Source organism: Nomascus leucogenys, chromosome 21, assembly GCF_006542625.1.
Source record: "Nomascus leucogenys isolate Asia chromosome 21, Asia_NLE_v1, whole genome shotgun sequence".
Classification (NCBI taxonomy): domain Eukaryota; kingdom Metazoa; phylum Chordata; class Mammalia; order Primates; family Hylobatidae; genus Nomascus; species Nomascus leucogenys.
Window position 1 is genome coordinate 55,965,137 of NC_044401.1, and position 23,883 is coordinate 55,989,019.

The window sequence follows — 23,883 nt, forward strand, 5'->3', positions numbered from 1 at the left end:
GCTGGAGTTGTCCTTTGGATAGGGTGGCCTGGATGGGCCTGTCTGAGAAGGTGACGCAGGAGCCAAGACCCGGGGAGGATCTGAATGAATAGCAAGTGCTGGGAGCACTGCAGAAATATAAGAAGGCAAGCATGGCCTGGAGTAGGGAGCAAGAGGGAGAGAAGCAAGAGATGGGCTTAGGAGCGAGGCGGATGCCCAATCCCATGGGCTCATGGGGAGGAGCGAGCATCCAACTGTAAGTGCGAGGAGGACATCGCGGGCTGCCCACAGGGAAGTGTTATGATCTGATTCATACGTGAAAATCTCACTCGGGTTCCAGGGTTGATCGCAAATAGGAGGGAGGCACGAGCAGAGACAGAGGGACCAGCAGGGAGCTCCTAAAGCTGTTCAGGTGGGAGAAGTCGAGGCCTTGGGATCACGGAGAAAGGGCAGTAGCTAACCCTAGAGGGAGGCAGTATTCATATTGTAGCTCAATTCTGCATCCAAAAATACAGGGGGCAATGATAGCATCCAGCATGTGGTGCCACTGATATGAGAATACAGAGAGCTAGTGTCTATAAAGTCACCAGTATTTTCAGTATGATGGTACGTGGCATCATCTTGTCTAACCCATGTTTGTCTCTCAAAATATTTTCTAGCTCCTTGTCTTGCCTGTTCTAGTCTGGTTTCCACGCTGCCACTAGAGTCACCTTCCTCAAAGGCCAATCTGATGTCAGTTCCCTTCAGGGCTCCTGCGGGAACCCAGATGAAACTCCGAGCTTGTTAATACAGCCTAGGAGGCTTCTCACACTCCAGCCCATGTCTCTGTCCAGCATCACCTCTCCCACTCTCTGCCTGGCACTCTGCTCCAGCTATACCAATTGTCCCCTTGGCTCATGCAGTTCCCTTAGCTGGGAATACTTTCCCTCCCCTACTTGGGTGGGCTCTCTCCAGCTGTCTGTCTTTCTAAGCTCAGCTTAGAAATTTTCGCCTCCAAGAAACGGCTTCTATGTTTCCAAGTGTAGGTCAAGTGCCCTTACATGAGATCCCATGGGACCCTGTACTTCTCCATCATGTTGAATTACAATTGCCTGTTTACCAGTCTCTTCCATTAAACTGAGGTCTTCACAACAGTAGGAACTATCTCTGTCCAGTTCATGATTGTGTGTATCTCAATGCCTAGACTATATCGAGTGCTTAAGATATATTTTGTTTAGGCCGAGTGTGGTGGCTCATGCCTATAATCCCAGCACTTTGGGAGACTGAGGCAGGTGGATCACAAGGTCAGGAGTTTGAGACCAGCCTGACCAAGATGGTGACACCCTGTCTCTACTAAAAATACAAAAATTAGCCAGGTGCGGTGGTGGGTGCCTGTAATTCCAGCTACTCGGGAGGCTGAGGCAGGAGAATCGCTTGAACCTAGGAGGCAGAGGTTGCAGTTAGCCAAGATCGTGCTACTGTGCTCCTGCCTGGACGACAGAGTGAGACTGTGTCTCAAAAAAAAAAAAAAAAAAAAAAAAAAAAAAGAGCTATTTTGTTTAATGAGTGAGTAAATGAATTCGTAAAAATCATCTATTTATAGCATTTGGTAGACCAGTCTCTTTTCCTACACTCTTCTTTTGCACATTGTTATTATTATTTTTGTCAAACAACCATTATTTAGGCTTCCTAATCTGAGTGTGTTAGCTTAGGGTGCCATAAAGAAATACCACATACTTGGGGGCTTAAAAATCAGAAATGTATTTTCTCACAGTTCTGGAGGCTGGAAATCTGAGATTAGGGTACCAGCATGGTCAGGTTCTGGAGCAGTCTCTTTTCCTGGCTTTCAGATGACCATCTTCTCAGTGTGTCCTCATAGGGCAGAGAGAAAGAGAGAGAGCTGGCTTTGGTGTCTTCCCTCAAAGGGCACTAATCCCATCATAAGGGCCCCACCCGAATGACCTCATTTAACCCTAATTACCTCCCACAAAGCCATTTCCAAATAGCATCACATCGAGAGTAAGAATTTCAACCCATGAATTTTAAGGGCACACAAGCATTCAATCCATTGCATGCCCCATGCTTTAGAATTAAAAAAATATAAGGTGTAAATTCTTTTGTGTTGGGCTTTCATAGGGGCAATATATAACACCTTTCTTTCCCATTTAGGTTCTGAACTAACTGAGGAATAGATAAAGAAGGTAGACAGATGGAGATTTTAACAGACGCTTATGTGGCACTTACTGGGTGCCAGCTAACAACTTGCCCAAGGTCACACAGCTTATCAGTGGTGGAGCCAGGGTTTAAACTCAGCTCTAGAATCTATTCTTTTTATTCTGTTTCTTAAAGTGTAAGCTTTAAGCTAGATTGCAGGACATGGTAGGTATGTGTCCACCAGGCCAGTTAACTCTCCATCACCGACTTAGACTCTCCCAGGCAGTTGCAGAACCAGAGGTCTCCTCCACAGGGGCAGAATGCAGGCAGAGCTGAAAAGAGAAGATTAATGTGTGAACTTAGTCTCTCTCAAATTTACCAATCAGCTAAGTCACTTTTCCTCCCCTGGGGAGGAGTGGATGAGGGATGGGGAGTGAATGGCTGGAAATGTGCATCAGACTAAGGTCTCATCAGGGGAACAAGAATTCCCTCAAACTGGGTGGAAGCCATGCTGCAAATATCAGCTCTAGAATCTGTTCTTGTTACTCTGCTTCTCAAAGTGTAAGCTTTAAGCTAGATTGCAGGACATGGTTTAGGTGCATATCCACAGGGCCAGCTAACTCTCCATCAGGGACCTAGACTCTCCCAGGCAGTTGCAGAGCCAGAGGTCTCCTTCACAGTGGGAGATATTTAAAGCCTTTCCTGTCATCATTTGAAATGAGCAAACTTTGCTAGCAATGTAGTCAAGGGCTTGGGTGTTTGAAGTCTTTCCTTCTGTTCTTCCAGAATTAAGATCTGGGGCTCAGCTGTGAATTGCTGTCACTGAAGCTGTCCAGTCCTTGGACACACATGGGGACAGGCGGGCTGAGTAATGGGAATGTTCTTAGAAAGCCAGAGGACCTTTGCAGCATTGCCTAGCAGCTCAGTGACAGGTCCTGATGGCCGAGAGACTGATTTCCCATCCTTTCCTAAGGAAGCGGGGACTGGTGAGCAGAGCATGTGTGAGGCCTGTGAGGTTCCTGTGTGCATTGAAGGGTCTCTCGGTAGAGCCTGGTACCTGGGTGGATGGGAGAACAAACACCAGTTGCAGGGTCAGGTGTCTTGATTTCTTGCCCAGCTCTCCCATTTGTTGTGAGCCATGGGATGCTGGGAAAGTCATTCAGCCTCCCTGTGCCTTCATTTGCTCATCTGTAAAATGGGAATCATATAACCTATCTCAAAGGACTGTGTGAGGATCATGATACTAAATGAGAAGATGCTTTGTAAGTATCAAAGCTGGATAATTTCAAGCTGTTATTACTCTGTCTTCCTTCTTTCCTGCATTGTTTTCGTTAGCAGACACACGTTGACTTTGCCCAGCTTCCTCTTTCTGGAATAGCACCCTGATCCTCCTTTGGGAGATCCTGGGGCTCACCTCTTGGGGCCATGTGGATTGTTTGGGACTGACCCCATCCCAAAGTGCCAGGGCAAGCCCACTCTACAGGCCTGGCCAAGCAGAACACCCCTGGCTCCAGCCATTGGTTCAGGGATAGCCAGGGGCCCCAGCAGGGGCCAGCTGACCATTCCAAAACTTTTGCTGGAACTCCTAGGAGAGACTTTGCCTTCCTTGCCAGGATTGCCAACCTGTAAGAATGTAAGCTTGGGGGTTTTGGGGGCCATCTTTGCCATCTTACAGGGAGAGCCTGCCACCATACAGAGGCAGAATGGAGAGCTGGAGGAAGACACAGTGTCCTGTGGGCATTGTTAGAGCCCGTGTTTCCAGTCGTGCCTGACTTATGTTCATTATGAGTGAGGTGGGCTAACATTTCATGTGTATTTCCCTTTCTGTGAGCTGCTGTTTATATCCTTAACTGACTTTTCTACTGGGTTGTTGGCATTATTCTCATAGATTTGCGGAAACTTTCTTTTCTTTTAGTAGTTATTTTTTGTTGAGGTCAAATTCACGTAACATAAAATTTACCATTTTAAAGTGTACAATTCAGTGGCATTTAGTCCATTCACAATGTTGTACAACTGTCACCTCTGTCTAGTTCCAAAATCTACCTTTCTTTCTTTCTTTTCCTTCCTTCCTTCCTCTTTTCTTTCTTTTCTTTCTCTTTCTCTCTTTCTTTCTTTTCTTTCTTTCTCTTTCTTTCTTTCTTTCTTTCTCTTTCTCTTTCTTTCTCTTTCTCCTTCCTTCCTTCCTTCCTTCCTTCCTTCCTTCCTTCCTTCCTTCCTTCCTTCCTCTTTCCCTCCCTCCCTCCCTTCCTTCTTTCCTTCCTTCCTTCCTCTCTCTCTCTCTTTTTCTTTCTTCCTTTTTTTCAGAGCCTTGCTCTGTTGCCCAGGCTGGAGTGCAGTGGTGCAATTGCAGTCGCAGCTCACTGCACCCTCCACCTCTTGGGCTCAAGTGATTCACCCACCTCAACCTCCCAAGTAGCTGGGACCACAAGCATGGACCACCACGCTTGGCTAATTTTTGTTTATTTTTTGTAGAGAAGAGGTCTCTCTATGATGCCCAGACTGGTCTCGAACTCCTGAGCTCAAGTGATCCTCCTGCCTTTGCCCCACAAAGTACTGGGATTACAGGTGTCAGCCACTGTCCCAAAACATTGTAATGATCACCAAAGAAACTTGGTACTTCCTATTAAGCAGCTACTGCCTGTCCTCACTCTTTCTAGTTCCTGGCAACCACTCTTCTGTGACCATAGAGATGGAATTTTCTATGGATATATCTATTCTGGATATTTCATATAAATGGACTCATATAATCTGTGTATTTCTTTGACTTAGCATAATATTTTTAAGGTTCCTCCATACTGTAGCACGTATTGGTACTTCATTTCTCTTTATGGCTGAGTAATATTCCATCATATGGATATACCATGTTTTGTTTATCCATTTATTCAAACAACATTTGGGTTATTTCTATCTTTTGGTTGTTGTGAACTGGGCTTCTATGAATATTCGCGTATGAGTATTTGTTTGAATTGATATTAGAAAAATTATTCTTTGGCCTATAATAGGTGTTGCAACTATTGTTTCTGAGCTTGCCATTGGTCTTTGACTTTGCTTTTGTCAAGCAGAATTTTGTAAGTATTGTTCTGTAGTTGAATTTGTCAGCTTTTCCAGCAAATGGGTTTTCTGACACAGTTGGAAAGGTCATCCTTACACTTGAGGTTATAAAACAACTGTACCATCAAAACCTCTGCTTATCCACGTATTTCCTTACCTATGAAACAGGTATTGAAAACAGCCCTACTTGCCATTCCGTCCCCTCCCAGGGTTATTGTGAGGACCACATACGACAAATGATATGAAAGAGCCTTACAAAATATAAAGCAATATATACACATTAGGCATGTTGTCGTCATCACTATTAATTCTATTAAAATCTACCATCAACTAGCTGAGTTCTGCTTGTTGCTTTCATTTTGCAGAGCAGGGCTTGAAGGGCAGAATTATTCACTGAGCTGCCCAAGGATGTATTCGCTGGTAGCAACGTGGAGAATGTCACAGAATTAGTCATCTCGGCGAGGGGGAGGTGTTCATATTTGACCAGAAAAATAAAAGTACCTGAAACCAAAAACTATTCTGGCCACTTTTCCTTCAAATGAAGCTTTATTTCTTTCTACCAGGAAAAGAAACCGGTTCAGTGAATTTTGCATTGTTCAGCTGTTATTGTAATTTATGCCTCACTAGTGGTCACTTGTGACATGTTTTCCTTATATTTTTAACCCCAAATTCTTTTTTAAATGGAAAACTTTACGTTGAACTCTGTATTGAAACAATGTAATTATAGGGAATGAAAAAAATGGGTTATTACTTGATAGCAATTATTCCTATGCTGATTCCTCCGGGATAGAATCGTGCACTGTTTAAGTCCTTGGGCTCTGCTATGAGTCAGACCTGGGTTTCAATGCAATTAAGTTACTAGCTAGCTTTGTGATCTTGGGCAACTTGCTTCACTGCTCTTGGCCTCTGTTTACCCAACTTGAAAACAAGGATGATTTACAGCACTGGACTCATGGGGCTGTAGCAAAAAATCAGTGATAAAATCTACATAGAGTGCTTGGCCCTGTGCTTGTGTGCAGGGAGAACTTGGTAAATACTAGCTATCAGTATAATTTAGGAATATCTAAAAGAATTCAGGAGATGAGCCCCAAGGAAATGGAATAAACACTTCCAGGGGCTTTTCTGGTCCTTAGTGGGTGGCATAGATCAAATCACATGGTAGAGGCCCTCCCCTCACACCTACCACATTTATTTGGAGACAAATCTGGTTTCTGTTACTACCATGTGAAGGGTAAACATTGGGAATAGCAGTTGGTTCTCAGACAGCAAGGAAAAAGCGTACTCACAGAGGAGGAGTCACAGGAGGGCAGCGGGAGGGCTGGGGTGGGCTGTGGGGAGGACTGGAAGAGTGAGGACCTGGTGCTGGGGGCCTGCCCAGGTCACACCCACATCTTCTTGGGGATAGAAGATTCCAGATGATGTGAGTTCATTGTGTGTGGTGATGGATTTTTCAGGGGACACAGACCTTTTCCTCTTTTTTTTTTCCTCTCTTCCTTTTCCCAATCTGGGTGTCTGTGGAGCCCAAGCTCCAGTCCTAGGTCCAGCTTGGCTGGGCCCTGTATTAGTCCATTTTGCATTGCTGTAAAGGAATACCTGGGGCTGGGTAATTAAAGAAAAAAGTTTTATTTGGTTGGGTGTGGTGGCTGACTGTGCAATCCCAGTACTTCCGGAGGCTGAGGTGGGAGAATTGCTTGAGACCAGCCTGCCCAACATGGTGAGACCCCATCTTGAGAGAAAAAAAAAAAAAGAGTTTTATTTGGCTCATGGTTTAGCAGGCTATACCAACATAACACCAGCATCTGCTGGGCTTCTGAGGCCTCAGGAAGCCTCCAATCATGGTGGAAGATGCAGGCATATCACATGGTGAGTGAGGAAGCAAGGAAGAGGAGCGAGGTCCCAGACTCTTCATCAACCAGATCTCTCGTGAACCCATTACCGTGGGGTGGACACCAACCCATTCCTGAGGGATCCATCCCCATGATCCAAACACTGCCCACCAGATCCCACCTCCAACGTTGAAGACCACATTTCCACAGCTCTAAAAAAGAAATTATGTCTGTGAGACTTCTGCTCTATGCCAGGCACTTTAAATCCATGATCGTGTTGGATCCTGTGCCATGGGTGGATCACTACCCTATGACAGATGAGGAAACCAAGACTCAGAGAAGGTGTATTCCTCCATGAGCCCCACACACAGCTGGAGCACAGCAGAGCAAGAGGATAAACCACCATCTGACTTACTCCAAAACCCAGCTTCTGCCAGGTGTCAGCTCAGAGCGCTATACCATCTTTGGCCTTGGTTTTGTATGGCTTTTTGTGACATTTCTGTGACATTTCCATGGCTCAGCACCTTACACATAGGTCTTCTAGAACTATTTGTGGATTTAAAATTTTTTTTTGTGTTTTTTTTTGAGACGGAGTCTCGCTCTGTCGCCCAGGCTGGAGTGCAGTGGCGCAATCTCAGCTCACTGCAAACTCCGCCTCCCAGGTTCACGCCATTCTCCTGCCTCAGCCTCCTGAGTAGCTGGGACTACAGGCGCCTGCCACCACACCTGGCTAATTTTTGTATTTTTAGTAGAGACGGGGTTTCACTGTGTTAGCCAGGAAGGTCTCGATCTCCTGACCTTGTGATCCACCCTCCTCGGCCTCCCAAAGTGCTGGGATTACAGGCGTGAGCACCGTGCCCGGCCGATTTAAAATTTTAATAATGGTGAAAATAGCTGACATTTACTGAGTTCCTGCCACCAGTGGGCAGACAAGCAGGATGAGCCACTTGCTCAAGTTCTCATGAGCTCAAGGCTCGTGGCAGAGCCAGGAGAGAATCCACTCTGTCGTACTGCAAGGTGTATGGTTTTAACTCTCATTTTTCTTGAAGAATCTAGGCTTGCAGCAGGGATGTTAATCTCTGTGCCCATCTTTCTCAGGTAACGTGGGGCTTTTGTGGGTTTGAACTAGTTAGAAGAGGACAGCAAAGGGCCTGAACATGTCCAGGGGAGGCATGAGGCAGCGGGGTGATGGCAAGGGCGGCGGGCCAGTGGCATCTATTTCTGAATTCGGTGACCTCCTGCCTCCGGGCACAAGGCTATAATAAGCCCCATGATTCACCAGTTGGACTTCTCCCTGTTGTTGCTCCAAGCAGGTCTTGTGCTTTGCCACCTGTGGGCCCCAGCTCACACCACGTGCTCCAGGAGAACATCCTGCCCCGCCTCACTCCCCTTGCCATGCCTGCCTGGGGACACCCACTGCAGCTGCCATGTCCTCTAGGAAGCCTTGATGGACTAACATGGATAACCTATTCATTTCTGAGTCCAAACACAATCATTTATTATATACTCAGAAAAAGGCAAATGGAAGACTATACCTATTTTGAGAAATTTGGGAACATTTATCTCAAGGGACAGTCAAGGGCCAATACACATTAGTGACAATCTTAGCATATGAAATTCCAGTGATCAGCGACTCTTTAGTGCTTGATTCAATTTTTACAGAATGAATCTTATTCTACCTTAAGTCCACATGAAATGGGTTTGGTCTCCCTTGTAGAATGCAGGAGACTTTGAGCCTGGGTTGGAAGGCTGGTGACCTTGGGTAAGTCACTTCCCATATCTGAGCCTCTGCTCCTTTGTCTGTGAAAGAGTGGTGCTTATACCTATGTTGTTAGGTTGTTGGGGGATATAAAAGGGTAATAACAATTGCTACTGTTTATTGAGTGCTTACTATGTACCAGAGACTGTGCTAAGCTTAGCTTTGCATTCTTCTTTGATCTTTTCAAGAGCTCCTCTCATTCCTGACGTTCCTTACCCTGCAATATTTTTTTCCCATAGCACTTTACATTTTGTATGATATTATATAATATACTTACTGTGCTTATTTTTGGTCTTCCTCTCCTAGGGCCTCTTGCCTCGTACAACTCCAGGGGGCACCATTCACAATGCATTCTACTCCAGGGGTGCTTTTTACTAAGAATATTAGCATGAATGGTGGAATCTCCTGGAGTTGTGTGATGTGGAGCCCCGGGAGCTTCAGAAGTTCAGGGATTTTTGTGTGTGCCAGTTCTGATCATTGCTGTATACCTGTACCCAGAACGGTGCTAGAGCTATAGTAAGCATTCAGTAAATATCTGTTGAAAGAATGAATAACAGAGCCTCCAAGAGAGCTGATTTTACTGTCTGGGAAACTGAGGCTCAGTCTGACTTATGAATTTGCCCAGAGCCCCACAAGCCAATGACCCAGCTGTTCTGCCTCCAGTGTGCCTGCTCTGCATGGCTTTGCTAAGCTGCATGCCTTTAACTCCTTGCATTGTCTCTGCCACCAAGTAACTGCTCAACAAATATTGATGCTTTTCCCTACATGGGTCAGGCCCTCTGCTAGACTATCCCAGTAGAGTGACAAACCATCATATAGCTGTTGATTCCAGAAACCGAATTAAATTGCACAGTGCAAAAAAAGGGAGGATCTTAAGTTTTTGGAAGAAAAATCCCTAACCCAAGTGCTAATGTTTGGAGTTTGCAGAAGCCTCTCAAGACTTACCAACCCGATTATTTTTCCTGCTGCCTTCCCTTTTGTGAACGTTTCTTCCCCTTTTTGCTTGCAGTGAGTTCTGCTCTCCTGTAGGCTACAATGTGTCAGTTGTTATAAAATCCGGGAGGCGGAGTCTAGTGACGTGAGCAGTGGGGGAGAGCTCAGCCAGCCCTGCAGGGCGAGCAGTCCAGCCTTGGGTTCACCGGAGCTTAAGCGTTGCAGCAGGAAAACTTCCATCTCGCTCTTCTGGCTTTGATCCTCACTGGACATCAGACCAGAGGCACCGAAGGGAGGGAGGATGCGAGATGACCGGCCCTTTGGCAACCTGACCATCGACTTAGCAGAGCCTTCAAAAGCAAGCCAGGGGCTGGCTGCACGACCAAAGAGGCGCCGCGCCTCTCGTGGATGTGCGTGTGTGAGTGATCCAGCGAGTGTGTGTGCGTGTGAGGGTGTGTGTGTGTATGCCTGTGTGCACAGCACAACTGTGTGCGTGTCCTGGTGAGTGTGCCTGTGCACGCGTGAGTGTATGTGTGCATGTGTGTGTGAGTGCTCTTGGTTATTACTATTATTATTATTTTTGGAAGAAAAATCTTTGAAAATCTGGGGCAGGTTACTGTGCTCCTAGGGTGATTCTTCTTTTGCAAGAGGAGCTGACCAGAGCAAGCTACTAGAGCCATTTCTCGGCAAGTAAAGATATTTTTCCTCCCAGAAGGAGAAGGATTTTTCTCCCTGCTCTGCAGCCAAGTGAAAGAGATTAGTCCCTAAACCTGTGAAATCGACCAGAGCTGTGTGATTACCAGGGCTTGAGAGAGGACTCGAAAAGAAAAGGAGAAATAAATCAAACAGCCTGTCAGTTCCTTTGGCCACGTCGGAAGATGTCATCTCAAACTAAGTTCAAGAAAGACAAAGAGATCATTGCTGAATATGAAGCCCAAATAAAAGGTGAGATGCGGGCTGGGAGAGTTTTCCTTCTCCTCCCCTTTTGTTTTTCTCTTGTTCTGGTTCCCACCCCCCGCTGCCCCCCGTTTTCCTCTCTGCCATTATGAAATGTTATGCATCAATAATCTTTTTGTGAGGAGGAACAGTGGCAGCCACACAAGTCCGGACTGGTTTCAACTGCAGATAGCGCTGGGGCTGGGAGTGTGGATTATGGAATGGGCAGCAGTCTCTGCATTGCAGGTGTGTGAGGAGGATCCTATGCCTGACTTTAGGAGTGTCGCTGATACTCCATCATCTTGGTGGTGACATGTCACTCTAAGGCCATTTTGATAGTCACTACTTCCACCCCTTCCCTGCCATGGTAAAAGCCCTTTAATATCGGGTATATTTTTTACCATCTGCTCTTTTTTCCTCCCCCTTTTTGGTTTCTGTTGGTGGTGGTTTTTGCCTCCGCCTCTTTCTCTGGGCTGGAATTCACATGCATGTGCACAGCGAGGCAGCATCCCTGGGCGGCACTTCTTTGTCGGTGTCTCTGGGCTGGCCTGGGTTGCCATGGATTAACTGTTATGGGGCATATTGATCCAGACTAATGCAGGCATTTAGGCATAAAGAGGGAGCTTGGTGCAGAAAATGTATTATCTCGCAGTGTGCAGTCCAATCACTCTGTGCCCTGGCGTTTAGGTTCATCAGCTTTCATTCAAAGCCAACAACACCTCAGCATACCGTTTGGGCTGGTCGGCGCTGCCTGGCTTCCAGGGTTCCAGGAGAAGCCTGCCGGGAGGGCGAGATGACCTCTGGCTGCTGGTTGCAGCTTCTGTGCCACTGGGTGTATACTTCTTTCAGAAGCCGCTCCCTAAATCCATGCTAGCCAGGCGAAATAGGAAAGGGAACACAATTGCATGGCTAAATGCAGGCTTGCTGCATCCTCATTCAGGCCAGACTGGGGCTTCTCCCACCCCTACACGTTCTAGGCTCAGCTTTGGCAAGGAAAATCTAAAAGCTCCATCCGGCATGCTCCTCCTTTCTCTGAGGATGTGCCCTGTGGGAAGCCTGGACTCGTGCCTCTTGGCGTCCGCTTTCTTTCTGGTCTCCTTGCTGCGACACAGGGTGTGATGTGGCCTCTCCTAGAAAGAGTAAAGACAAAATGCATCTTCAGTGGACCTTGAGGCCCATCTTTGAGGTTATGCACAGGCTGTTGAGCAAGTTGGGTATTTGGGGCTCAAGCGACCTGAGGTTGCCACACCTGCTTCTGGGCGCTGCTGCAACTGAAGACCCATGACCCAGGGAGCTGGGTGGCCTCCTTAAAAGCAGTGGGAAGGCTGGGCACCACAGCTGCCATACACGCTTCAGATGCTTGGGAAACTTTGGGAGTGGAGCAGCCACGGTGGGAGGGATCTGTTTTTTTTCCAGTCTCACCAACAGACTTTTTGCCTTTTAGTCCTGGTCAAAAACCCAGTGTGCTCATCACCTCTGGGCAGATCCTAGGGCAAGAGGAGCAGAAAATCCTGCTCTTCCCTGGTCTCCTGTCTTTAGTTTTTCAGTTCAATGTGGAAAACAGTAACTTACGATGTCTCAGCCTTGCTGAAAATTTAGAAATAAGCCCTTTATTGGTCAGAGATTAGAATTCACCCAACTGCTCGATACAAAAGCCTAGTTTCAATCTTTGAACAGACTCTTTTTAGGGAGTTTATGTTTTATAAAATGAATTTGGCCAATTATTTTTATTTTATAAAAATTAAGGTTGCCATGAAAATGCCATGAGAGAGAAGGGGATGTTGAGTTTTGAACAGTTCAGGTTTTATAATCATTTTCTTGGTAGGAAATGTGCTTATCTCATTTTGGAAGGATTGCTACTACTGGGCCAGTGAACTTTTCTTCAGGGCCAGTTAGGCATTAATTGCCCTGGCTGATCCGTTTGCTTTTTACCTTTCATCTTTTATTTTAACAACTAAGCAGCGAGTACCCTGAGTTTTATCAGAAATACACCAATTACCAGGCATTTCATCAGGAAATGTGTCCAAATGATCTTGTCTCTTCCAAATACTAAATTTCTTCGCATTCTGGCTAAAGGAATTACATCTTATTCCTTTAGAATTGACACCCACAAGGTCAGGTCAGGATATGGCTGTACCTGAAACCCTCTGGAATCTTTTCTTTTAAAATTCTGTGTGTTAATCACCATCATAATTATTGATGTGTGTCTAGGGCCCTGCATTTTCTATGGCTAACTCCCATGCAATGCACAGTAGGGTTAGTGTGAGCTCAGTTTCAGAGACAAGGAAACTGAGGCCCAGTTAATGTTAAATGACTTGCCCAAGGTCACAAGGCCGATTTTCTCCCAGGCTTGTGTTCCCTGACACATTGTTTGCCCGAAGCTGCCCCTTGAAGGATTGATGTCAGCAGCAGATGGCAATTTTGTGGGGGGACTGGCAGCCTCTTGATGGAGTTCCATTGTTTACCCTCTTACTTTCATCCCGTTGCCTTTGTTGCATGCCTCTGAAGAACATTTGACCAGTCACCAAAAACAGTGCCCGAGGCCAATTACCTTTCTCCCTGGGAATCATCTGGCCAGTGGGATGCAAAAAGTCCACCTAGTCAGACAGATTTTGTGCTTTGTGAATTTTGTGAAGGGAACTTTTGATTTTTAAAACAGTGCCGAGTTCTTTGTTGACTTATTCCCTTTTATCTCTTTTTCAAGAATTTATAGACCTAACACAAAGAAATGTTTTAGAACAGTATTTTTTCTATTGTAAAATAGAAGGATTCATGTCTTCTCTTGCCTCATCAGATACTTGAAGCCCTTTGATTATGAAGCAGTAGTAAACCATATGCTTGCACATTTCTAGTGATGGGGAACTCACTACCTCCCAAGCCCACATAGTCTATCATCTTTGGACAGCTCTGGCTCTTGTAAGCATTTTTTCTTTTTTCTTTTGAGACAAAGTCTCGCTGTGTCGTCCAGGCTGGAGTGTAGTGATGTCATCTTGACTCACTGCAACCTCCGCCTCTTGGGTTCAAGAGATTCTCCTCCCTCAGCCTCCCGAGTAGCTGGCATTACGGGCACGCACCACCACATGTGGCCAATTTTTGTATTTTTTGTAGAGATGGGGTTTCACCATGTTGGCCAGGCTGATCTCAAACTCCTAGCTTCAAGTGATCCACCTGCCTTGGCTTCCCAAAGTGCTAGGATCACAGGTGTGAGCTACCATGCCTGACCCTTGTAAGCATTTTTTCTTATGTTGCATTGAATATGTCTCTCATCTCCTTATTGGTTCTATAGTTCCTTAGCCTTTGGACTTCATAAAATAAGACAGATGTGTCTTCTCTTGGACTGCCCACTGGGTGTGTGGAGCCTGGGAATATAGCCCCTGACAATGATTATCCTCATATAATAGGATGGTTTGCTATACTTACCATCTCCACTCTCCTTTGTCTCTCCTGCATCCTGGGTTGCAAACCTTAGTGCCATTCGGTGCTTGGCAGATAGAATAAATGGATAAAGTTGGCCACATGAAACAATTTGTGGCAGCTGGCCTACCACCTCAGTGCAGGCAGTAGAAGAGGGGGTGGTGATGATTATGATGGACTTCAGAGTACATGTTCTGTCTAAATGGGCAGTCACTACTTAGGTTCAACCAGTTATTGCTATTTAGGAATGTAGGCCCAGCCAGATTTTTCAGTTTCTCAACAGATGCCAGAAATCTGGATGAGAGCTTTATGTTTTTAAAGAGGTTTTGCCAAAAGGACCTCCGAAAGATTATATTGTCAGTATCCTATTTCAAGAGTGGCACTGAGGTCTAAATGTGATTCTCTAGATGTGGCCAAAGACAGAAAACAACTATCACCTCCTTTCTGCTGTCTGCAATACTACTATTAATATAGCCCGAGGGTTGAATTAGCCTTTGGTGCTGCTTGCTCCCTCAGTGCACCATGTATTTTACGTCTGCTGTGTTTCTCCAATACACTAGCCTAGGAGCCTTGTCAGAGAGAAGAAAATGAAATGAATTTAACATGACTTGTTCTTGGTGACCCCATGCAGGTGCCAAATGGACATTACTTCCTGTCCTAGGTGCTCATAAGTGTCCTTAACAAATCTGTTTAAGAACCTTGCCAGGAGTGATATCATATTATCTAGTCTGGAACTGGCAAACCATAACATTTTTCCCCTTTTGCAAATCAGAACATTTGCCAGGCTCCAGCTTTTTGGCACCTATCCTTTTCTCTACAATTCCCTCAAAGATCACCGATAATATTTGGTGATCTTATTTGCAGGCTTTCTGAGTATCCTGGGGCTCTAATTCATCTTGCTGCCAGACATGATGATCAGTTCTGCATTTATTCAGAGTTCCTATTTCCATTGCAACCTGATAGAAAATTGAAATAGAAATGCAATGATTGACTTTGGTGCTTTTTTGTTGTTGTTGTCACATATTCATCCATCTTCTTAGTAGTAAAAGTCTAGAGTTTTGAGGAAGAAGGGCAGGTATGGAGGATGACCACAGAGGAGCATGTATTTATTCATTCATTTCTGCATTAATTCAACAAAAGTTGATTATCTACATTGTACCTAGTCTTGTGCTGAGTGTTGTGAGAGACACAAAGTATATGATACATTCTTTGCTTTCTAAGAGTTTTCTTGGAATATGGTGATAAAAATGAGAGAAAGAAATAAAAAAATCCCAAACACAAAAACTTCGAGAGCCAGAACGAACTGAATCTTAGAGCGTATATCATACAGTGATTAGAAGACCACCTTAGGAATGCTCACTGGTTTCAACAGGATACAATGAAGAAAGCAGGCTGGGCTGGGCAAACAGGGGGGAGTAGTGGGGGCTGTGGCCAAGTGGGGAGTTCATCTAGAGAAGGCAGATGCTGCTCCAGCCTGCTCTTCCTAGGCAGGAATGTGAGCCCAGAAAGGTCAGTTCCTTCAGTGTTTCAAGGGAATCTGGATTTTTAAGCAAAATCTCTTGATTTTTAAATGGTGGCTTAAAAATTTAAAAACACTATGCTTCCTGAACAAACATGTTAGTAGAACAGTTTTAGCCTGTTGAGCCACCAGTTAGCAAAATCTGGTCTACAAGTTGAAGTCTGCACAAGGCCTTGTTGAGAGGCCTCAGCCAATTTTCCTATTTCATCTTCAGTCATTTTCTCTGTGATAGGCTTGTGCTCTTATAAACGCAAAAAACCAGTCCCTTCTCTCTCTCTCTCTCTTTTTTTTTTTTTTTTAAGACAGAGTCTCTCTCTGTCACCCAGGCTGGAGTGCGGTGGCACGATCTCGGCTCCCTATAACCTCTGCCTCCCGAGTTCAAGCAGTTCTTGTTCCTCAGCCTCCCGAGTAGCTGAGATTACAGGCATGCGCCACTATGCCTGGCTAATTTTTGTATTTTTAGTAGAGACGGGGTTTCACCATGTTGGCCAGATTGGTCTTGAACTCCTGACCTCAAGTGATCCGCCTGCCTCGGCCTCCCAAAATGCTGGGATTACAGACATGAGCCACCGTGCCTGGCGACCAATCCCTTTTCTCTAAATCCTCCATACCCTTCCCCTCCTCCAGATCTTTCCCATTTGTGCCTTTACTCTCCTTAACCCCTGCCTCCCACTCTTATTTGCCTCAAATACTTCTGATCGCCCTTCAATGTCTACTCAAATGATGCCTTCTTCCATGATGCCTTCTTCCATGATGCCTTCCTAACTCTCGTAGGCAGAATTAGTGGTCCTCTCATATCTCCCCCTCTATTCCAAACCTTATAATCGTTAATTGAAATTTTATGTTTAGGTCTTTGGCCATGAACTCTTGAGGGCAGAGAGGCTTATGGTCATCTTTGTTTCCCCAAAATGCTTGGCATGTGGTTGGTTGAAGGAGTGGCTGATAAGTTACTGAAATAAGTTTAGGCTGGGCTCAGTGGTTCACACCTGTAATCCCAGCACTTTGGGAGGCCAAGATGGGTGGATCACTTGAGCCCAGGAGTTTGAGACTAGCCTGGGCAACATGGCAAAATCCTGTCTCTACAAAAAATACAAAAATTAGCCAGGCGTGGTGATACATGCCTGTAATCCCAGCTACTCAGGAAGTTGAGGTGGGAGGATTGCTTGAGCCCAGGAGTTCAAGGCTGCAGTCAGCCATGGTCATAGTACTGTACTCCGGCTTGGGTGACAGAATGAGGCTGTCTCAAAAAAATAAAAAGTTTTAATCTTATAACTCATAGTTTAGTGTTTTTTTTTTTTTTTTTTTTTTTTTTTTTTTTTTTTTTAGATGGAGTCTTGCTCTGTCTTCCAGCTGGAGTGCAGTGGCATGATCTTGGCTCACTGCAACCTCCACCTTCTGGGTTCAAGCAATTCTCCTGCCTCAGCCTCCTGAATAACTGGGACTACAGGCACTCACCACCACGCCTAGCTAATTTTTGTATTTTCAGTAGAGACAGAGTTTCACCATGTTGCCCAGGCTGGTCTCGAACTCCTAACCTCAGGTGATCCACCTGCCTCGGCCTCCCAAAATGCTGGGATTTCAGGTGTGAGCCACTGTGCCTGGCCTCAGCTTTTTTCTTTGATATCCTTCTTAGTTGGCTTGGGCTGCTATAACAAAACACCATAGCCTGGGTGGCTTTTATTTACTTCTCAGAATTCTGGAGGCTGGGAAGTCCAAGATCAAGGTGTTGGCAAGTTCAGTTCCTGGTGAGGGCCTGCTTCCTGGCTTGTAGACAGCTGCCTTTTAGCCATATGCTCATCTGGCCTTTCCTTAGTGCATGCTTATGGAGAGAGAGAAGTCTCTCCCTTTTGCTCCTTCCTCTTTTTTTTTTTTTTTTTGAATTAGGGTGTCATTCTGTCACCCAAGCTGGAGTGCAGTGGTGTGATCTCAGCTCACTGTAACCTCCACCCCCTGGGCTCAAGTGATCCTCCCACCTCAGCCTCCGGAATAGCTGGGACTATAGGCACACACTACCATGCCTGGCTCTTTTTTTGTATTTTTGGTAGGGATGGGGTCTCACCATGTTACCCAGGCTTGTCTTGAACTCCTGAGCTCAAGCAATCCACCCGTCTTGGCCTCCCAAAGTGCATTATTACAGGAATGAGCCACTTTGCCTGGTTGGCTTTCTTTCTCTTCTTATAAGGGCACTAATCCATCAGGAGGGACCCATCTTCATGATCTTATGTAACCTTAATCACCTCCCCAAGGCTCCACCTGCAAATACCATCACATTGGGGGTTAGGGCTTCAACATATGCATTTTTGGGGGACATAAACATTCAACTCATAGTAGCATCCACACTTCCTATTCTATTGAAAGTAGAGGTTTCACTGGGAGAGGAAATATTCTTAATGGTTTGCTTGATTTCCTTGCATTCCTTGGTAGAGGAGATGTTTTTTAGTGGAGATTTGGTGAAGGCTGTTATGTTGACAGCCGTCTCAGTGGGGTGTGGTCTAGGGAGCACTTCCTTCCAGGCCCCTCCCAGTCTGGGGAAATTAATGGATCTGAGAGTTCATATTAGCCATTTCTGGAGTTTTTACTACTAGAGTTTGTATGTTGGAGATGACCTTTCCTTTCCAGAAACTCCTATTATTCATTCATTCAGTGACTTTGTAAGCCATGCTTCAGGCTATATAGCTTTATTTAGCAGTGGGAGGTAATTCGTTTTTTTTTTAGCTTCTATGTCTCAGTCATATATGGAGTATCTAATTTTGTGATCCCTGTAACTCTGTGAGGCAGTCATTATTATTTTCATTTTATAGATTAAAGTCTGAAGTTCAGAGAAATAAAACAAATTGCACTGGATTGCACAGTGAACAGTGGCAGAGCTAGGTTTAAATCAGCATCTTCCTCACTTTCTGGGGTGCACGAAAACAACATGCATGCCAAGGCAACAAGGGGTTCCTTCAGTGGGGGAAGTCTGGGGTGGGTCTTAACCTTTGACTTCCTTCCCTTCCTGACACTTCCACACTCCTGCTAATCCAGCCTCTCCTAGTTTGCACTTGATTCCACCACGGTGTGTCGGATCCCTTCAATCCCACTCCAGGAAGTCACCTTTGGGAAAATGTCCACTGCAAAACTGCCCACACGGCTGTGATGCAGGCTGCCAGAGCTACCTCTCGTCAACCAGCCCACTCCACCACCAACCTGGAGATATGGAACCAGAAATTTTGGGTGTCTTCTAGTCCAACTCTATTTGTTTTTCAGATGTGGAAATTGATGATTGGAGAGGGGCTGTGGCTTTCAGATTACTTTTAGACTGTCTCTCCATGACGGTGGAAGGTTTATCTGCTTGGTTCATTGCTGTAGCGTAGTGCCCACCATCTAGTTGGTGATCAATACATTTTACTGAGTTGAATTGTTCGGTGCGTGATGGTTGCCTGGGAAGGCAGAGTAGAGTAGTACCTTGGAAAGAAAGATGAGGCAAGGGTGTCTAGCAGGGTAAGGATTGGTGAGGTCAGGAGGGGATGAGTTTAGGCTGCCTCCTGAAATTGAGTCCTTTCCTTCACAGCTATTAGGAAGGGGACGGGGTTGACTTTTTAAAGGTGCTGAGCTTGAGAACTTCTGGCTTAATACAGGGCCCAGGAAGCTGTCTTGGGCTTGATTTCACTTGGAAAAGATTCATTCCTGATGGCATGTTGGTGTTCATAAGACATCTTGGCTGGCCGGTAATGGCACTTTAACTCTATTCCCTCAGTTTGTTGAATCATTATGCTAGTTTATGTTTGGGATAATGTTTCCTAAGAGTATTCCATTAAATTGGATGTAAAGAGGTGTTGGGTGAAAAAAAAGTAGTTGTGTGCTCTAATAGATTTTGGAAGTTCTAGAATAAACAGAGGGAAGTAGGCCTGCTTCCCCCAGGACTTCTGGGAATCTTGCTTGTGTTAAGTGTGAATTGCTGAGTAGGGGCCACAGAGTTTCCTCAAACTTACTTGATTGTGTAGATCTTTTTCATGGACCGGCTCACAAGACTCTGTTTTCTGAGTTACATTTTAGAATATGTCAGGCTGCACAATTTGTGGATTATCTGGGTGCTTTTTCTTTTTGCCTCTGGCTCAGTTCCCTAATGTTTTATACTTGTCTCAGAGAGTTTGAAGAGGGGAAGAAGTAAAACAAATGCACATCTAGTTGAGCTAAGTGATATCAATGTAGTGCTTTGAGTTCACCTAGAAAATGTGGATTTTGACATTTCCAATTACAGCGTGCTCAACCATTGACTTAAATGGTAATTTGGAAGCAGTGCGGCCCTGATCATTATGCATTGAGTGTGCCCATCTGTGCATGATGGTAACGGGGGTGCACGCTGCTGCAGCAGAGTGTTCCAGGTTCCTTGAATGGACCTGGCTCTGCCCCCTGGGATTGCATAGCCAATGCTAGGTGATAATGGCACAGATGAACACAGAGAAGCCCATGGCCCCTTGTGCCTCAGAGTGAACAAACCTCAGCTACAAACCCAGGCGCACAAGAAACATGTTTTTTCTTTCTTTCTTGGTGACTCAGTCTCCATTTCATATCTCTATCTTTTTTTTTTTTGAGACAGAGTCTTGCTCTGTTGCCCAGGCTGGAATGCAGTGGTGCAACCTTGGCTCACTGCAACCTCTGCCTGTTGGGTTTAAGTGATTCTTCTGCCTCAGTCTCCCAAGTAGCTGGGATTACAGGTGCCAGCCAGCTAATTAAAGTAGTAATTAAATTAATTACCCAGTAAATTAAAGTAGCTGGGATTACAGGTGCTACGCCAAGCTAATTTTTGTATTTTTAGTAGAGATGGGGTATCACCATGTTGGCCAGGCTGATTTAGAACTCCTGACCTCAAGTGATCCTCCCACCTTGGCCTCCCAAAATGCTGGGATTATAGGTATGAGCCACTGCACCCGGCCTCACATCTTTATTCTGCTGGGGGTGACAGAAATAAGTATAAGTCAATTTGGGGTTTCCCTCCAGGGTTGTGCTCCAAGATCCAGGGGAACTTAGGCAGCACCAAGGCCCTTGTGGGGACATCTGTTGCAGCTTATCATCAATCTACTTTGGCAGCTACTGGGACATCCTCTTTCTTATTGAGTCTTTGGTGGTTGGTCTGTGTCAGCAATCCTTCTTTGTTCCCTCATGTGTCCCCCTCTCCTTGGTTCCTTCCATGCAATTTGCAGGCACCAGAGGCCATTCTGCTGCTCACATACCACACTGGGCCATGAGGGACCCTGGACATTTGCCTCAGGCCTGTCTTGGCCACAGTCAGCACTTGCTTCTCCCCTGGTGCCTCCCTAGGGCTCTGCCTGGGGAAGGGATCCGGCTTCTCTCCAAAATTAGATTCTGTGAATCTGTTTGGTGGTTGCCTCATCACCTCCCTCCCTGGGCTTGTTTGGGGTGAGTCGGGCAGGGTGCAGATTTTTTTTCTTATAGATCCCTGTACCTACATATACTTTGCTTTACTACTTTACTCTCCACTTTGGTCTAGGAAATCTTTACCCATGTGCTCGTGTGTTGGGGCGGGGACCAAGGGTGGTATCCTGGCTTTGTCATCAGACATTCTGTCAAATCTGTTTTCCATAAATCTCAACGTTCTTTCTCTCCTCCCTAAGGACTTTTGAAAACAAGCCAAGAATTGACTCTTTTTCTGTATTATCCCTGAGGCAATGAACACAGAATGCCCTCCCTGACTGAGGAGGGGCCAAGGGGGTCAAGAAAATTTGGAGAAAAGCGTTCAATATTTCAAAGTATTAACTACGGTGAATTTCCTTCCTTCTCCATCTCCTCCATCCTGGACTAGCCTGCCATTACCTCTTGCTGGGACCAGTGCAACCCACAGTTTCTCAGGGTCTCCTGACTCAGAGCTTCTCACCCACAGTTGGCATTTTGGGCTGGATCATTTGTGGTTGAAGGTGCTGTTCTGTATAACGTAGGATGTTTATCAGCATTCCTGACCTGTACCCACTAGATGCCAGTAGCATCCCTGCTCCCAGTTGTGACAATCAAAAATGTCTCCAGACATAGCCAAATGTCCCCTGGGGACAAAATCACTCCTAGTTGAGAACCACAGTTCTAAGCGGTCTCCCTGCTTCTTTTCTTGTCCCATAGTCTACTCTCCCCACAGCAGCCAGCAGTAATCTGTACACCATTTAAATCTGGTCATGTCACTTCCGTGTTTAAAACCCTCCAGTAGCATCTCATTGCATGAGACTAGAATCCAAGCCCCTCAACTGAACTTACAAAGCCACGCTCTGCTCACCTCTTTCCCTCCCCTGGTCACTCTCCCCTTGTTATTCTGTCCAGTCATGCTGGCCTATACTGGTTTCTGGACTTCTCCAAGTTTGTACTTGCTTTGGGCCTTTGCACTTAGATTTTCCCTCTTTCTGGAATGCTCTTGCCCTGGATTGCCACTTGGCTGTCTCCTTCTTGGTATTCTGCTTTGAGGTTGCATGCCACCTGCAGACTAACACATCTTAAGTAGCCAAACCGCAACTCTCTATTGGATCAGCTGACCTGAATTCTTAGCAGAGCACTAAAAGCTATATGATATTTTTCATGCTTTCTTTGTTTCCTCTCTTCACCAGGACTGAAACTCAATAAGAGCTTTGATTTCTCTTGTTCATTAGTGTTTTTTGGCACCTAGAACACAATGTAGGATGTTTAGCAGCATTCCTGACCTGTACTCAGTAGATGCCAGTAGCATCCCTGCTCCCAGTTGTGACAATCAAAAATGTCTCCAGACATAGCCAAATGTCCCCTGGGCCCCATTGCCCAATGGGTGTTCTAGATGCCAATGGTCACAATTTTTGTTGAATGAATGAATGATTATAGGTGTTCTTGTGATGAACTTTGCATACAAGAACACATAGATATTATGTTTTGGGGTGCATACTGAAGCAGATCCAGTCTTTCCCCAAACCCTGATTGAGAGGTAATGCAGGAAGATGAAAAATCCAGAGATGGGATAATTGTATCCATGCAGAGCCACCCAATGGATGACTTAGAAGGAAGTGAAGTGAACAGGTGGCTGATTGCAGGAATACTGCAGGGAATCTGGCATATATTCTATTAATTGAGTTCCTAGTATGTATCTGAGATGGGGACACAAAAATAGTTTCATAGTTTTATGAAACTTGAGTCTTATCAAAAATAAGAATGGGAACTATATTTCACCAATTTTTGTGTCCCCATCTCAGACACATAGTTTTATGAAAAGACAGTGGTAATCTCTTCTTTCACTGCTATAAAGAAATACCTGAGACTGGGTAATTTATAAAGAAAAGAGGTTTAATTGGCTCACAGTTCTGCAGGCTGTACAGGAAGCATGATGCTGACATCTACTTGGGTTCTGGGGAGACCTCAGGATACTTACAATCATGGCAGAAGGTGATGGGGAAGCAGGCACATCTTACATGGCAGGAGTAGGAAGAAAAGTTGGGGGGAAGTGCCACACACTTTTAAACAATCAGATCTCCTGAGAACTCACTCACCATTATGAGAGCAGCAGCAAAGGGATGGTGCTAAACCATTCATGAAGGATCCATCCCCCTGATCCAATCACCTCCGAGCAGCCCCCACCTCCAACACTGGGGATTACAATTTGACATGAGATTTGGGCGGGGACACAGAACCAAACTGTATCAGACAGTTATAAAAATAGTTTAATAAATTATGACACAGTGTAGTAAGTACTGGGACAGTGGTAGAACCAGGCACTGTGGAAACTTAGAATGAAGTTTCAACTTTACCAGGGAGAGGTGGAGAAATTCTTATAGAAGAAGGATCTTTTGAGCAGGATTTTGAAGGATGAATAGAAGCTCTCCAGGCGGTGAAAGACATTACCTGAAGAGAAGACAGCATGTGCAAAGGTATGGGGGTCACAAAAGGGTCAGGGTACTTGAGAAATGGTGAGGAGTTTGAGGTGGCTAAAATCCTGAGTAGGTGGGACGAAATGGTGGTGGGACGAAATGGTGGTGGGAGATGAGGCTGGAAAGGAGAAAAGCTTGAAGTTCCTGTCTGATCATCAGATCCTGTAAGTCTTTGACCTTGAAGACGGTATGGATGAGAGTCTTATTTATTTGTTGTGGTAAAATACACAAACACGAAATTTACCATCTTACCCATTTTTAGTTGTGCAGCTCAGTGGTATTAAATGCATTCACATTAAATGCCACCCATCTTCATAACTTTTTTCATCTTGTGAAATGCAGCTCTGTACCCATTAAACAATAGCTCCTCGGCCGGGCGCGGTGGCTCATGCTTGTAATTCCAGCACTTTGGGAGGCTGAGGTGGGCGGATCACGGGGTCAGGAGATCGAGACCATCCTGGC

The 23,883-nt window shown here is 45.4% G+C and overlaps 1 protein-coding gene and 1 long non-coding RNA gene across 8 annotated transcripts in view; one reads left to right on the forward strand and one right to left on the reverse strand.

Moving 5' to 3' along the window:
• Nucleotides 1–1,695: 1,695 nt before the first annotated feature.
• LOC115832123 lies at nucleotides 1,696–9,777 on the reverse strand. The gene is made up of 3 exons (XR_004027562.1): nucleotides 9,694–9,777; nucleotides 2,203–2,444; nucleotides 1,696–1,830 (listed from the first exon to the last, which is right to left on the reverse strand). It is a non-coding gene; the product is annotated as an uncharacterized LOC115832123 (long non-coding RNA).
• Nucleotides 9,778–9,835: 58 nt separating this feature from the next.
• Nucleotides 9,836–23,883, forward strand: part of SRGAP3 (SLIT-ROBO Rho GTPase activating protein 3) — a 276,271-nt gene continuing 262,223 nt past the window's right edge. For all 7 annotated transcript variants that reach the window (XR_004027564.1, XR_004027563.1, XM_030801815.1 and 4 more), the window contains exon 1: nucleotides 9,836–10,626. Coding sequence is in view for 5 of the 7 variants with exons in the window: in XM_030801815.1 (XP_030657675.1) it covers nucleotides 10,560–10,626 (67 nt within the window). In the remaining 2 variants the exon portion in view is untranslated. The remainder of the gene's footprint in view (nucleotides 10,627–23,883) is intronic.